The following is a 17,492-nucleotide window of genomic DNA, read 5'->3' as shown; positions in this document are numbered from 1 at the left end:
CTCCTGCATCAGTCTCTACCCTGACTTCCCTCAGTGACAGGTGCCATCCTAGAGCTGTAAGCTCTACGTAAACCCTTTCCTCCTCAAGCTTCTTTTGTTTCATTACAGCAGTGGAAACCCTAAGACAGCCAACTTTCAACAAATTCAGGATGAATATATTACAGATTTTTGTAGACCTAACAGATCTAGCCAAACTTGGCCTAACTCAAAAGTTTAAATAATGAAAAAACTGTCATTAAAAAAAAATGAGAGTGTGAAGAGATCAAATTCTTGCTAATAGCAGAACAGTGCCTCCACTCTTCTGATACATTCTGTCTTATACCGAGTCTTCAAAAGCTGTCTAAAATGTCACCCTGATTCCTGGGATGGAACAAAACTTCAAGTATACTTCCTAGGCTGAGATTAAATAAGATAAATCAGAGAAACAAGCATCGCAAACAGAAATGTAGACAATCCCGAACTTAATGATAGAAGTATGTAAAAAATTGCATTGTGAGGTAAAAATGTTGTATGTTGGGTATATGTAGCTACCAAAAACCATAGTTTACCAGACCTCAATTATGCTTGGCACACCTGCAGTAGCCAGCAGAACTGAGCTACTGTGCAGTTCCTGAGAGTAACAGAAGACTGGCTGAGTTGGTGAGCTTCAGTGCCATTACACTCTAAAAGCACTGTAAGCCAGCGACAGACTCACACAGGAAATGCCTGATGCTGAATACACTTGCTCTAGAGGTCCAACATCAGCTACACTTAACAGAGACACACACTGCTTCCAAGTTACATTTATTGTACTCCTTTACATTCTAAGTAGTGTGTATCCCTAATACTAAAGATGTGCTCCTGAGGTGTTCCCCTCAACGGACACAGATGCACATACACAGTAACAATGTGAGGCAGCTACACAGTGGACACTGGCAGTTGGGGTTATCCCTTTTTTAAGGTTCTCTTTCCATATCTGTTCTGACTGTCATTTATTCTACATTTTAAATTAGTTTAATACCTTTCTAGAGAGTCAAATGTTCATCTCTTGTCTTGACACATGTAAATGGTATTTACATATAAAATTAACACTATAAATGTAAAGGGTCCCTTCTCAGAACAAAACTCCCTTTGGGACTACTATTTAATAAAAAAAGATAAAACCAGTTAACCAGTCCTTATCGCACATGGAAGAAAGATACAGGTTACAGATACGTACATACACCTTCCCAGCAGGGTGAATGTACATTTTAGTTTTATTAGGTCATAAAACTAGGTGCAATGCATTTCGTCCTTTTATGAATTGTCTTGAGAACAGTTTAATTGTGTTACATTGTGCCTTGGTGTCAGATCTGCTCTTTTATGAGCTACTCTGCAAACCTCACTCATTATTCTTCTTGGTTTCTCAATTTTTAAAACTTAAAATGATTTTTAAAAATTTCATACAAGCAACATTTCAGTCACTCACTAAACAGTATGACTTGTAGCTACCAAACTTAATGGCAAAAATACAGAATATTTGTATTATCAAAGAAACATCTATTGGTAAGCAACGAGTTTAATTATCACTTGAGTCTTTCACTCCTTTCATAAAGGTTTATACACCCCTCCCAACACACAGACACACACACACACACACTCTCACACACTGTGAGCGCTCACTCTCCCCCCGCCCCATATGCACACAAAACCGTTTCTATGTCTCCACTGTAGTTTGTAGCTCCAGGGAGTAAAAAGGGATTCCTTTGTCCAGGGTTCTGAGAGCAGAAAGCTCATTTGGGAACCAGTGTTTCTTGTTTCAGAAGCTAAGGATTGAGACCCAGTTCTAACAATGTGGTGAGATATTCAGAAGTTTGCTACATGGAACAGGCCAAAGCTACTTCTTAGCTGGAAAACTGTATTTTGCAACTGTTTAAAAACAATACTTTAATAGCACTGGGATGGCTCCATGGGTAAAAGTGCTTGCTATGCAAAGTCCTATGACTTCCACATTTGCGCCGTGGCACACACATCCACATCGATGCACAGCTCATACACACATATCCACCCACACCACAGTAAACGTTTATGAGCAGTTCTTTCCAGAATGAGTGTGAATAAGCGTGGAAACTCACCTGCACGTAGAAAGAGGCGCAAACTGAACTCCCCTTTCTTTGCATTCCCTTCTTATCCTTTCTTTTACATTTCTACACAGATCTATAACCCTACGAAAGATAATTGAATACAACATGAAGTTTTCTTACGCTATTTTTTATTTTTCCTTTATCAGTTCATATATTTACATATTTGTTTAATTGACTGGTCTCTATAGTTAGAAGAATAAAAAGATAAGAGAATATTAGCAGGTAAAAAAATTGTAACACTAAAAAGGTAGCACTATACTAACTCCACTGACAAAAGGCTGAAGGTCTGAGTCAACGTCAAAATGCACAGACTGGGGCTGGAGAGATGGCTCAGTGGTTAAGAGCACCAACTGCTCTTCCAGAGGTCCTGAGTTCAAATCCCAGCAACCACATGGTGGCTCACAACCATCTGTAATGAGATCTGATGCCCTCTTCTGGTGTGTCTGAAGACAGCTACAGTGTACTTACATATAATAAATGAATAAAATCTTTAAAAAAAAAATGCACAGACTGAAATCCCCCCTTCACACAAGGAGAGACATGGCCAACTAAAGTCATCAACAGCACTGCCTGCCAAACTAGTGCTCCAAAGCTAGTGACCAGCTGACAATTCTTTTTATTTTTTAAGATGTAGTCCCCTTGTGAAAAAGGTACCTTCAAAATTTGTTTTTTTAAAAAAAAGCAGAAGTGTGGTAGTTCATGCATGTAATTCAAATACCAGAGGCCAAGGCAAAAAGATCACAAGTTCTCTGTTTAGGCAGCATGGCAGGTTCAAGGACAGGGAGAATCATATAGACTGACTGAAAACATGTTCTAAAAAGAATGCACTTTTTGAGTAGATCCTAGAAACTGGTCAGTCTGAAAACAATTCTTGAAATCTGATAACCAGTACACCAAAACTCAAGGCCACAGTAGATTAAGATGTGTGGATGTAGGTATGTTTCCAGGAGAGAAACCTAGAAAATACTTCCTATGCATCCTACCAAAGACATTTTCTACAATGTGTCTTAGTACCAACATTTTGTTTAAATTTAAAAATGGAAATTATGCTTAATATTTTATAATAGGTTTCTTTCAGAAATCACTTAAACACAAGTGAAGACCTTGTTAAATCTACACACACACATCAAAGCTAAATAGTACATTGCAGAAGAAGGCTAAGAACGTTAATACTTTGGGGTTGGGAGGAAGGCCTTCAAAAGAACATTTAAGCATAATGAATCATCTAAGCTAAGCCAAAAAACATAACAACATTTTGTGTTTAGTAACAGTCTTCAAAATGCTAACTTCAATTATGTTTGTTTTTTTTTGGGGTTCCAAGCAAATTTACGTTAATCTAGAAAAGGGGTGGGAGGAAGTTGAGAGTAATGGTATTCAGATACTAATTTAAACAAGAGTACCTTCCTTCTTTCAGTGTTTCTTATAAAGCAATTTAAACCTTCCTTATCCATACACAGATAAATTGCATATCCACATAATGCATCAATTATAAAGTATATCAGAGTAAGTCCTTTTTTTTAGGTTTTACCTGTCCCAAGGAGCAGAAGTCTCAAAAGATTCTCCTACTACATAGTATTCCAAACCCAAATCCTGTAAAGACACACAAAAATCATGAAATTACAAATGATGCAGTAATTAATAAAACCACTAGAATCTCTGGCAGTTATTAGTAATGTGTCTCTGATCTAATCTAACCTGTTCTTTGTCTCATAAGAAGAAAAGTTCCCAAGTGTGAGATGACCTCTCTGAAGCCTTGTCTGTTGCTCTCCACAGACTCAGCAGCAAACGAAGTAGCTGACAGAAAAGAAACTCAAATATTTCTTTAGTGAATGGAGTCTACCTCGGAAGCTTTTCGTATGTAGAAAAGATTAGAGAATAGATTTGTAGTGGCCAAAGTAGTAAAATAGCCAATATAAAAAGAGTAAAACAGCCACTTAAAACCTGCTAAGTGCCGGGAAGACACCTACTGATCTAAATGTGTGCTCAGTGGTACACACCCATTTGTCTGGGAATCACGTCCTGTGACAGTAGGAATGTGTGCTAGAAAACAGATTTAAAGTTCAAAGTAAGTAGAACTGGTGAGGCAGCTCAGCAGGAAAGGCAGATGTGTGTTCTATGTAAAAATAAAGTAAATTTGGGAAGAAAGACCCATAAACTTGCTTTTTGGCTTGGCCTCAAAATTAGCATGCACCTTAAAATTGGATATTTATTCTAAATACATCATACTGTGCTTATTACAGGTGCATTAATTTTCTAGAATTCTGAATTCAGTACTGTGGGAAATAAACCTATCAATATATATCCCTCAATATACTCAGAGAAAACACTTCATTTTATAGACTCTCAAGTATTTCTTCTAGGAAGATCCTAAAATAGAGACAATCTACACAGGTGTCCCTGGTCATCTACCCCTTCATAATCTGCACTCTCCTCACCAGGGTTTCGAACACAGGGAATGTGCAATCAGTCTGCTTTCCATGTGAGAACCTGGGCTGGGACACTGACTAATCATTACAATATGAAAGCAGACCTTAAGGGGTTGGGGATTTAGCTCAGTGGTAGAGCGCTTGCCTAGCAAGCGCAAGGCCCTGGGTTCGGTCCCCAGCTCTGAAAAAAAGAAAAGAAAAAGAAAAAAAAAAAAGCAGACCTTAATGAGGATGAGGTATTCTAAAATGAAAACACGTTGTGTTTTTTGAGAATAATAATTTAAAAAGTATGTTTTTATAAATGTTTCCCTCAAAACAATTTCCAACTAGAAAACTAGAAATTTTATCTCTTGGGAAAGTCAAATTTTCACTATGGAATCCAGCATATCTTTTTAAATAAAATCATTAAAATTACTAAAAATTAAACTTTAAAATAAATTAAGTAAATAAAAATAACTTCAATCAGAAAACTTGAGTCTGTGACAGCCAAAACTGAAAAAGATAAAAATAAATGAATATATGAAAAACTAGATTATCAAAAGGCTGGTTTTATAACAGTGACCACAACAGACATAACGTAAGTATGAACAGTGAAGCCTCTTGTAAACAGAGTGCACAGTAACTTTCAGCCACAGGCTGGCTCCATTTATAAAAGGCAGAAAGACATTACATTGCCTAAATTTTTCAAAAGCACATACAAAACATCTTAAACGAGCTTCTGAAAAGTCACAGCACACCAGGGTTCAAGTAAAAATGATACGCTAAATTACAGTAGCTTAAGACTTATGAAAACAAGGCAATTTTATCCATTCTAAGCAACAAACAAATAAACAGCTCAAAAAACAAAAAGTCAATGTGGTGGTTTGAATGAGAATGGCCTCCAAGGCTCATTCATTTGAATGTTTGGTCTCAGTTCATAGAACCATTTGGGAAGAATTAGGAGGTGTGGCCTTCTTGGAGGAGATGAACCACTGGGGTAGTCTTTCAGGTTTCAAAAGTCCATGCCATTCCCAGTCTGCACTCCTGTCTCCTACTTGTGGATAATGAGGGAGCTCCTAGCTACTGCTCCAGTGCCTGCCTGCCTGCCTGCCTGCCTGCCTGCCTGCCTGCCTGCCTGCCGCCATGTTTCCTGTCATAATAATCACAGACTCTAATCCTCTGCAATTGTAAATTAAATGTTTTCTTTTATAAGATGCCTTCCTTGGTCATGGTGTTTTGTTGCAGCAATAGGAAAGTAATTAAGACAGCCAGTGAAGAAATAGAACTTACACGCATGTATGCAATGACATAAGTCAGCAAATAACCCCTCTGCCCGTTATCTTCTCCAGCAGCCAGACCACTGTAAACAAGGAGCAAACTGTCAATATAATTTAGGTGAAGAAATAAAAATAAAAAAGCCAAACTGATAACAACATCTCAAAATAACTGCTAAACAGATTAAAATGTTATACTCATTTTATCTTAATCTTACTAACCATGATGTACCAGCTATCAAGAGAATAGCTAGAATAATAACTGAAAACATTTAAATATTACTGCTTAGTCACCTGACTTCAAACTTTTATCCTCTGAGCTAAATGTCCCTACTAAATGTCCCTATCTTAAAAGAGCAAAGAAAGTACTACTAATAAAAATGAATTCAGATGAACTCAGCCTTCACAAACACGATGTTTTATCCTTATTTTATGCATATCAGCTCAGTATCCCTCATCTGAATATGAACTCTGAGATGCTACAAGGTTCAAAACATTCTGCTGCTAACAGAATGACACAGTGGACAGGTACACGAGAATTTTACCCAGAAGGCTGCATAAAAACTAGGTATACCAGAAATACTCTATAAAACTAACTCCAGTTTATTTACATAAAGTGAACAAATCAATGCTAGGCTTAAACACATGGCTCACCCTCAAGGTATCTCATGAAATAAATGGAAAATAGATAAGGATTTGGAAAATTCTGAAACCAGAAACGCTTTGGTCCTAAACATGAGGGGTTCTGAACCATCATTAGATTTTTATTCTGAAACTCACATAGTCTCGTATATAAAAATGTGTGGTTAGTGACTAGGAATTTCCAAATAACAAGAAGTTCTCAAACACACGATACTTAGCTCATGGGATTCATTGTTTAAACTAGAGATAAACACATAGAAATTCATAATGCAGATGCAGAACAGTACAGAAACAGCACCTCAAACCTTAATACCGTGAGTGTGCAAATTAACTCGCATTCTGAAATAGTTGTATCCAGAGAAACCGTGTTAGGTGATTTAGTGAGAATTAATTTATATATCATAAAATCTCATCCTAGTTTTCTGGTTTGCCAAAGTTCTTATTTTAAAAGACAATGAATAAGGATTTGGAGAGCTGGCTTTGCTGCTCTGGCAGAGGACCAGGGTTTAGTTCCAGGCAATCACATGGAACTCACACCATCTGTAACTCTAGCGTCAGGTGTGTTCTATAACCACCTATAACCCGTGCTTCTGATCTCTTCTGCTCGATTACAAGGTATGCTTGTGGTACATTAATACAGGTAAAACATTCATACACATAACAAAAGAAAATAAATAATCACAAAACATTTTAAAAGATAGTCAATGAATACTGTTTTCTCCTACCTTCAGAAAATAGGTTTTATTTATACTTTTTCTATTATCAGACAAAAGTTACATGGACATCCAGGAGAAATCTGCCTTTAGAATCTAGCCAGACTCAACGAAGATGGAAAGAACTGCCAGAGCAGCTCCAGTTTACAATCACTTAAGACTGGGGCAAAGGAAGAGCGCCATTTTATAAGCACAATGCCAATGAACCAGCAACATACAGCTCAAGTCCAATGACTCAAAGCAGAAAGTTAATCCTGGGTTGGATGTGAGGTTGAGGCAGAGAGACAAATAAAGTTATAGAACCACAAAATTATTATGTCAAGGACTTAGAGGGATGCAGATGGGCTCCTAGCTTAAGTAGACACCAAAAATGAAGTCAGGCTCTGGGGCTAATGAGAAGAAACAGTATAGAGCTAGAGAGTAAAGCAGTTCCCACAGGAGCTGGTAGTACAGAGGAAAGAATGTGAAGAAGCTTTGAAACGGGGTGAGCCAAGTGTGTGTATGCGGGGGGAACAAGCCTGCCTACTTCACTGGATGAGGTTACTTGGTAATAGGGGATCCAGTGAGGAAACATACCCATAGACACATGCCTTTTTAAAATCTGAAGAGGCTGGAAAAAAGGCTCATGAGGTACGATTACGAGAGCTTGTTGCCCTTGGAGGGGACTAGAGTTTGGCTGCCAGTACCCACACTAGGTCACTTAGAACCGCTTGTACCTCTAGCTCCAGATAAACTGCCACAAGGCTTCAGTGGGCACCAAGTGCACATACACACTGGACACACACACAAAGACATAAATAAGAATTTAAAATAAAATTAAAAAAATCACAAGTAGGAATAACAACAACAACTACAATTTTTTAAAAACCCTGTAATTGGATATCCATCCTATATTCATAAGCCCTGAAAGAGAATAAAGGGCAATTTGGGCTTAACTTTTTATAAATTGTAACTTTTCTAGTAAATTTAGCTTTTGGAGTCTTTCCTCATTTTTTTTTTGGGGGGGGGGTTGGGTTTTGGGTTTTTGTTGTTCCTGTTGTTTCAGAACTGTTAATTTAGCCAAAACCAAATTAAGATACAATATGCAAGCAATCATAAAACTAAAAAATAAAACTATTGATTTTGTAACCATTCAAAAAAATTATAGTTACATTCAAATTGCTTTATTTCTAAGTTGAAGTCCATCAACTACTACTTATTCTCACACATTTCAGACATCCTTCGCAAGGTTCTTAAACATATTTAAAGAAGGAGCAGGTAGCTTAACAGACAGGAAAGCCACACTCTCATTTTAGGTTAAAGGGCCATTTGCTCAAACTAATCCCTCCCATGCTGAATTATATCACACAACTTAAGAGCACTGTAAAATAATGGTAAGGAACTGCCCTACATCCCATGGGAACTGTCAAGCATCTGTCCTGACGACTGACGGTGAGGCTCACGTAGCTCCTAGACAGTACAGTGTTTTTCCAGCAAACATGGAGAAACAACCAAAGGGTGGTTCCTTAGCATCTGGCTCTTACGTCCACTGGGTCATTGGTGTTGAGACTCAATAGGTGCTGGAGTGGGGGCACAGGGAGGCCGACCGGGTACATTAACAGATAAAACAGTCTACATGATGGGAGGATGCCACTTGAAAACAGTCAAGTTTAGCTAACGAGTAATAAGAACACAAGACAAAAAAGAAAGGAAATAAAGGATGGATTAACAATGCCCTAATCAAAAACAAAATGCACAAGCACAGCTGACATATGAAAACGTTAGCAGAAAGAAGTGTGGTGGCGCCTTCCTCCCGCTTGACGCACAGAGACATGAGAGCAGACTCTGAGACGGCACAGCAGCATTCAAGCCAGAAAATATCCACAAGTCTTTTGTAACTGTGACAAAACTCATGTCTACTGAGAACAGGAAAGCCAGAAAACCAAGACAATGTATTTCTAAGTAATAAAAATCAAAATAGCCCCTAGTCATTTTCCTAATAATGACCTGTATCAATCAAACACAGATTTATATATTTAATGCGAGCAGCTAGACAGACAGACTAGAAGAACTTAATTTTAAGCAAGAAGTAAATCCAGCAAAAAGAAACGGAGTCTCCAATCCTAGTCAAGGCCTTAGCTGCTCTTTTCTTTAAGTTGATCCCATTAATGAAACCTATTTTTAATAGATAAATTTGATATATGTTTACTTAAAAGTAAGCAAGATTATTACAATTGTCCAAAATTATCTTGAGAAGGTTGAACTCTCAGACATGATTCACTTTTTCTTGTAAGTGAAATTTCTTGTGGGAAAATAAAACTGGTGTTAGCAACATTTATAACAGTTGGTAGCTCAAATAAAACTGATAAAGTGGCTCTGATATAGACCTAAAGGTTAAAATATAACTTCTCAAATAAAATAATAATTAGGAAGAATAGAGCAGGAAAAAAAAAATCAGGAAAAAAAAAATCAGGAAAAAAATTGAGTGTCATTAACTCATTTAAAACGTTGTTTAAATCAAACACAAGTAGCTTGTCCTAAGTCTTACAAAATCTACGTGTGAGGTAAAACAGCCCCTTTCCATCACTAGCCTTCAGCACTACATTGGTGAATGTGGTGCACTACTGCTACTGTCATCTTCAGCTGCCCTCTGGACAGTGATGAAGAGCAGCAGGACTCCCACAGCTGTCCCGAGGGGATGGGAGAGGACGGAGGCGGACCTAAGCAAATTAACCGCACATCCTGCAACTCAGACGTTACAGCAAAATGCTCTTTCCCCTTTCATCTTAGTACTTCTGAAATTTTAGATATTCAATTAAATATTTTAATACATAAGGATCATTTCCCAGGGTTTGTTGCTGTTTTAATTTTGTTTTGTTGTTGTTTTGGCTGAGAACAAGAGTAAATATATAAATAAAAAAATTTAAAACTTCAGTTTCTAATATTTCAGGCTACAGCAAATACAGAAATTTTTTTCAGCTTAAATATCCTTTCTCACTAGTACTTTTTTTAAAGGGAAAAAAGTCTTTTAGTAAATTATGTTTGTATTCTATATCACTTAGAAACTGGAAAAATATACAATTCAAAAGCTAGAGAGGTTTAAAATCCATTTAGACATTCAGTCTATCTTAGAACTTTAGCAATTCAAGAAAAAAAAGTTAACAGTAACAACCATGGAAAATTAGAGAAAAGAGAGGTAACTTTAAGGAAATAAAACGTTGCATTTTATTAGAAAATTTTAAGGAAATAGAATTTTAAGGAAATTAAAATTCTGCTTGTAGTTTCAGAATACAGCAATCATAAAAGAGGGATTTATTTCCAATGTTCAAAGACAGTGCCTAAGAAAGTAAAATGTAAATCTAACATTAGACTGTTTCTCACTCTAAGACAGTATTTTATTTTAATACTAATTTCAAACAGTCATAGATATAAAGAGCCATGTTAACATATACACAAGTTGGGACATTGTAAAGCACTTATCCTCAACTTAAGTGAGTTTAAGACAAAAGATAAAGAAAGAAAGGTAAGTCTTTATGGAGTTGAGAGCTAGCTTAATGTTAGGTCTGCACTAAACCCTGGACAAATGGGAAAGGCTGGGTCAGAGACTAGTTGTTGACTTCTGCACCTGAGAAGGGAGGGGGGAACACGGCCCTGACAAATGGCAGATCACTGAGCTCTCACCCATCAGTCTTACAATCCATCAAGCAGACAGAAACCACCCTATCATTATTCAGTTCATTATAGATGCAAAGTGTTTTCTGTTTCTTTATACCAATGTAAAATAGTTAAGTGACAGGGGGTGGAGTATAGATAATTTATCAAATACCACAGACTAAACATAATTTCCTTCTAAAAACACACTAGCAGCATGCTTTATATATGAAGTAGTAACCTGACAATTTTGCCTCATTCTTACAAAACAAATAACACATCACAAAACTGTCATTCACACAAAAATCTAGGAAAAGCAAAATATTTAGCACTGTATAACACATATACATTACATATGTAAAATTAGGTAAAAGTAATGCATTATATAATAAACAGACACATTGTATATATGTATAAAATTAGGTCAAAGCAACAAACCATTCTTCCTATAAATTTTGGAGTAAAAATATTAAGCTTCTGTTCATAAATTAAGATTAGAAATCAGAAATGCAGACACATGTAGACTGTATGAAGCCACCACACCTTTAGCACACTTCCTCTTGGTTGTAAACTATAAGCCATACCCAAATTTTGCTGCGATGTCATACACTTGTTTTTCATGCTGAAGAACCTTCTCACGGTCTCCCTCGAACAGTAATGTGGCTACGCTTATTTGATTTGGATCAAATCCTTTAAACTACGAAATATAAAATAAAATCTTATTATTACAGGGAAGCCAGTAAAACAGTAAACGGAAATACATTTTGCTCTTTGCTTTTTTATTTGGCCTCAATTACAGCAGCCTGCTAAATAGTGAGCTTTGAAGCTTTCCACTCCCATTCACAAGAGCGCCTGATGCAGGTACTGACTGCCAGGAGAACAGCTCATCGGTGAGCACTCGCCTGGCCTGCACAAAGCCCAGGGCCTGATGCCCAGCACTACAGGAACACAAGAAACTGAGGTGTGTGAAATACATCATATTTCAAAACGTACCCTGGTATTATAAATACCTACTGACATAATAATACAACAGGTAGCCTGCCCGAACTTTAACTGTCATTGAAAAAACCAAACACAAATTACAATACAGTAGAGCAAAGCAGCTGGTTGGAGCTAACAACATCTCCACAAACCAACTGTGACATCACATAACATTACCAGAAAAGACCTCGTGTGTGCAGAGAACCAAAACTAATTTTAAAGAGAAATATGTAAATTCACTATGGAAAAAAAGATAACACAGATGCTCCTGGATGCATGAATTATTTCAAATTTGCCAATACTTATCCAAATTGATACACTAGAATATTCCAATTATAATAAAAATCCCAGTGGTCATTTGAAAAGTACAAATCTGTAAAATTTTTCTAGAATAATGAACAAACATGTGATGGTGGTAACAAAGGAAATTCCAAATAATTAAAGCAAAAAACAAGATTATATCTTTTTAACTTTTCAAAACCAAAACAGACACTGTTACAAAGCATTACAAACAGTGTCAAAGTGGGGTCTTCTAGGGTAGTATTGCATGTAACAAGATGCCTTAGGCATCAACTTAAAAAGAAGCAGGCATTAGTCACAGTCACTAGTGTGGACACAAGGGTCAGCAACAGGGGAGGAGAAGGAGGTAAAGATCAATCTAGATCTTCCTCTAACAGTAAATGATCAAATAAAACAAAAATAACAACACACACAATAAACAAAAACAACAACAAAAACCAAGCACAGCAAAACCCTTTAACTGTTAATTAAACTGGGGAGGGATGTGCTATAGCTTAATGGTAGGCCTCCTGCCTAGTATAGGAGATTCTGAGCTTTCATTCCCAGCAAAAACAGAGCAAACAAGAACAGAATGGGGGTTGGCGTGTGACAAGCTCCTGAACACACTAGAAGAGAAAGTGTTTTCTCAACTTAGAAGCCACAAGTCATAAGAAAATTCACAAATTTGAATCCATGACATCAAAAAGAAAAAACTATTAAAAAGAGAGGTGCCTGATTGGAAAAACACTATTTACAAACTCCATGCAAAAGGCACCTGATAATTCCATTACTCAAAGGGTGTGTAATAGAGCACAGTGAAAACACACGTTACTGTCCCTAACACAAGAACCATATTTAACTAATTTACACAAATTATACCATGAAAAGATGGAGGTTGGTTCCATCTCTCTAGAATTTCAAGAAGTGTTACCTAATTACAGCAAACAGTAACAAAGCCTCATGGCTACAACAACGAATGGCATGTTAGTGCCCTGGTGGTCCACGCTGACACACACTGTTGCCATGGTGATTCACACTATACAAAGTTCTCAGGAATCAAAGGTTAAATGAGTAAATGAACCCGCCCTCATTTCACTTCTCAGCACAACTGTAAAGAAAAGAAAATTCAAACTACAGAAAATGTGGCCAGCTAGAGACTGCTCAATGCAGGCCTGTTTTCAGACTTGAGAGTCAGGGACTAAGACTTTTGAAACTGAACAGTTCAGTTGCTAACATACCTGCTCCAACATAAAACACAACACAACATGGAAAAAAAGCCCTTTGGGAGGTTTGTATGGGGAGAAGGCAAAAAGAAAACTCATGTCCAATACATGTATAATTTTAGATTTTTTTTCTTTAGTCTTACCTTTGTAATATAAAACTTTTTTAATCCATCCAAAAATGACGTAAAAATAGAGGAGACCTGAGGTTTAAGAGCATGCCCTAGGAAGGGAAAAGTTTACAGTTTAAATTAATAGCAAATTACATGTTTTTGAATGGAAAGATGACTAGTATCCTAAGGAAAGCGAGTTGTCACAGTTGTGAGTTATATGGATGTTTATGAAGATCTTTTACCTCTACATTCTTTCAGATGGGACAATGTTTGTTTTTCAGTCAGATTCCTACATGTAACTAATACTATACATAATTTCAGTTATCTTTCAATGGTATGGTTTACACACAATAAAACCACCTCATTAATTTTTATTTTAAGAACACCCAGTAGTGGCTGGTTTTGCTATTATTTTTTTTTTAATTATACAGAAACCAGGCAGAACTATAACCAAATATGGAATCCATGTAAAGTTTAAAGTTGTTTCTTAATTAATTCTTAACTCATCCAGAATTCTTAGCATAAAACTAGCAATTGCTTCCTTAATCACACTCAGGGAGTTAAAATTGCCAAAATAACACAAACTGTGGCATTTCAGAGCCTGCTCAATTAACATCGCTGCTGCAGATTAAGCCTAATTGAATGAGAACCTTCTACTGTCTTCTCATCATTTCAAAGAGAAGCAGCTTCTCAGCTCTGGGGATGACTCCAGTCAAGGCCCTCATCTGGCCTCAGTGCTAAGAGCCCAATTCAGAAAAACATGCCATCCTGTTGATGCAGAATTTTAAAAAAGAATCAAGTACTTAGCAAACCTAAAATTGTCTTCAAATAAAGTTTTTTTTCTAGTCTTCTAAGGTTGAGGATTCTAAAGTATAAGATCTTCCTTTAAAAGAAATGCAAACAGCAAACTAGCTATTTCTAAAACAACCAAGGCCAGTCTTTTGTGCCAATCCATCTATTTTAGTGAGAGTTTTAATATATAATACTTACTTGCTACATTTTTGCTAATTGTAGTAAGGAAAGTAGGTTAGAGAAATACTTAGTACACTAGGTCTTATGTAGAGACTAAGAGATAGCTATCCCTGCTACAGCCGAGACAGTGGAGAGAGAGAGACGGACAAACAGAGAAAGTGAAGGTGGGGTGGACGGAAGCGAACCCAGCAGTGTCCCTGAGCCCCAAATCCAAAGCTGATGTGTTTAGGAACTTTTCTTTCCCGAAAGATTTTATAAATGTTTCTCCAGGACAACTATGCTTTAAAAAATAATTTTAGCATTTTATAAACTTGGAAAAAGCACATCATCAGAATGCTCACCTTTTTTTTTTTTTTTAACCAATTAGGACCTACCCTATATTAATAACAGAAAATAAACACATAAACATTGTTGAGCTACGCCTGGGGGCTCAGGGCTGTAATCCCCGATATTCAAGGGGGATGAGGCAGAAGAATTCAAAGTTCAAGGCCTACCTGAACTAAAACTGAGTTCGAGGCGGGCCTGGACAACTTGAGATTTTGCCTCAAAAAGTAAAAAGAGAGCTGAGCTATCACTCAGTGGGAGATGTTTGCCTAGCAAGCCTGAAGCCTAGCTTTTATCACCAGTACCACTAAGGTACTGAGTATGCCTTTCCTGCAAAAGACTTAAATTACGCTTTATACAAGTCTTCAAATCCATTTATCTTTACACAATGAATGAGAACTCCAAATGTTCTAATCCCGTGTAAATAAGCCTTAAGGATACACAATCACCTTATTCTACTGACTCTGATTGGCACCTTCCCATTACAATGATGGAAGCCGGCCACATCTATCCACAATAATGAATTAAATCAATTATAATAAAAGTAATACTAACTTTAGATGGGTTGACCATTAATAATAACTTGAAGACGTCACTATCTTCTACTTTTTATTTTTGGAGTTTCTCTCTTTTATTTAAAAGCAGTGCTTCATTACCATTTACAAAGGCTGAGGCAGGGCCTCTCCTCTGCTAAGAGTTTATAAAAGCCAGCAATGAGGGTTGGGAGGGGAACACCCATAAGGAAGGGGAAGGGGGAGGGGGAATAACACTCGAAATGTATATAAGAAATACTCAAGTTAATAAAAAAAAAAAAAGCCAGCAATGATCAATAATTTATACACATGGAGAGTAATACAAAAAATAATGAATAAAAGCTAAAGATCTAACTACTCCAACCTTCACAATTCCAGCTATTTGATAACAGTATAACCCAATGAATGGTTTGAAAGCTACTATACAATATGATTCTTGAGGAGGAGGAGGGGGAGGAGGAGGAGGAGGAGGAGGAGGAGGAGGAAGAGGAGGAGGAGGAAGAGGAGGAGGAAGAGGAGGAGGAGGAGGAGGAGGAAGAGGAGGAGGAGGAGGAGGAAGAGGAAGAAGAGGGGGAGAGAGGGCACTATCTTTTATTTTTTTTCATCAAGTTACTGATGCCTACCACACTATTATATGCTAAATATATTTTGGTTAGTGTGCTTTATCTTTATAATAAATTATTTTTTAAATTTCTTAGTCAGAAAGTATTAGCATTGATTAGCAGACAGTATCAATTTCATGGTAGTAGGTTAATTCATTTAAAGGGATTTGTTAACAGTGTATTTCTAAAGTGATCTGACACAGCTAATGCACGGAGCTTTGAAATCAGGCAAACTGAGTTTGATCACAACTCTCTACCACTCACAGCTTGTAGACTCATCTCCGTGAAGAGCAGCTAAAAGGTGGTATATGAGAAATTGTGATATTATCCTTGTTCTCAGCACTGTGCCACAGCTACCTAGGAGACCTTTACTATTTTGCCAGTTCAATGATTAATTCAACCAACACCTAAATGTACGTGCAATGTGATAAGGACAGGAACATAGAAACATAAAACTATTCCTTAAATTTGAGAAGCCTCATCCATAAAGTAAAATACGTGGATCATGTCAAAATACTGAAAATAGATCATTTCAGTATACTGTATTAAGGGTTGAACCAGGAGAAATAAAAAATTGAAAATATTATAATTAATAATAAGCCTTATACCTCATTAACCATATGACATAAACATTCATCAATCAGCAACATGGCTGGTGCAGGATACTGGATGATACTTGCTGTGCTAAGAATTACTCTTTTAATTGCTTAATCATGAAGCCATGAGAGAATATACAGACAGACTCTTCAATGGATACCAAGGAATTAAAAATGCTATAACCTAGAGGGGAAAATGGTTGGCCACAGGGGAGAGATCTATGGCATATGGTCAAAATATGATATAGTTGAAAGACATTCTCATTATGAAAGCCAACACTCTGTACAATAAATATATACTAATAAAGAGAGCAAACAAAAACATCATAGTCAACCCAGGGGCCTTTGTATTACAAACATCCCAGCAACACCCCAAATCCACTGTACTATATGTTCCCTCCATCGCCAATCAACCAATTAATGCCTGGATATGTCTCAATCTTCCTAAGCTTGCCAGGTGAGGTGGATGATGGCTGCCCTGAAAACCTGCCCTCTTTTCCTCTGCTGCCCCTCTGCTCAGGGCACTTCAGATTTGCCACTCTACTGCTGCACCACCTGAAGCTTCACCCCCATCCATTCCAGATCCTCCTAACTCACCCTGAATAATACCATCAGAAAGAGCTGTCGCAAGAAAAGAGTCGCCAGGGCGACTGACGCCCCCTCCACAAAGAAAGTCCACTGCAGACAGGATGATATCCACACACATATCTGGAAGGCTCTAAATCATGCTATTGTGCTTTCACAAGCCCAGCTTTGCCAACAAGGGATCAAGTCTGGGAGGAAAGAAGACTCGAGCCTCCATTTCCCCTTTAATATTCAGATCAAGTGTAGTCTCTTACAGAAGCCTTTCCTCACGTTCCTCTTCCACCTTGAGAAAGTTCCATGAATGAGGCATAGCTTCACCAGCAACCCAAACACCTATGCTGTCCACAGCCCTCCTCCACCAGTGCACTCTCTTTGACAAGACTGTGCGAGTCCTCACTGGGCGGAGTGCCCCGTGAAGGGCAGACCATGACAAGTACCCTTCTTCTCTGAAACTTTTGGAGGCTAACAGAGCACACTTTCAAACTACCATTCTTTACTCACCAAACTGAAACTGCTGGTTG

The 17,492-nt window shown here is 37.4% G+C and overlaps 1 protein-coding gene across 1 annotated transcript in view; it reads right to left on the bottom strand.

Moving 5' to 3' along the window:
* Nucleotides 1–17,492, bottom strand: part of Agps (alkylglycerone phosphate synthase) — a 98,056-nt gene that overhangs the window by 20,466 nt on the left and 60,098 nt on the right. The window contains 6 exon segments of the mRNA NM_053350.2: nt 2,094–2,183; nt 3,631–3,692; nt 5,798–5,867; nt 11,351–11,463; nt 13,393–13,469; nt 17,473–17,492. The exon segment at nt 17,473–17,492 is cut by the window's right edge and continues 32 nt beyond it. Coding sequence (NP_445802.2) covers nt 2,094–2,183; nt 3,631–3,692; nt 5,798–5,867; nt 11,351–11,463; nt 13,393–13,469; nt 17,473–17,492 — 432 coding nt within the window.

Source organism: Rattus norvegicus, chromosome 3 (assembly GCF_021556685.1).
Source record: "Rattus norvegicus strain SHRSP/BbbUtx chromosome 3, alternate assembly SHRSP_T2T, whole genome shotgun sequence".
NCBI classification, from domain to species: domain Eukaryota; kingdom Metazoa; phylum Chordata; class Mammalia; order Rodentia; family Muridae; genus Rattus; species Rattus norvegicus.
This window is presented reverse-complemented; position numbering and strand designations above follow the sequence as displayed.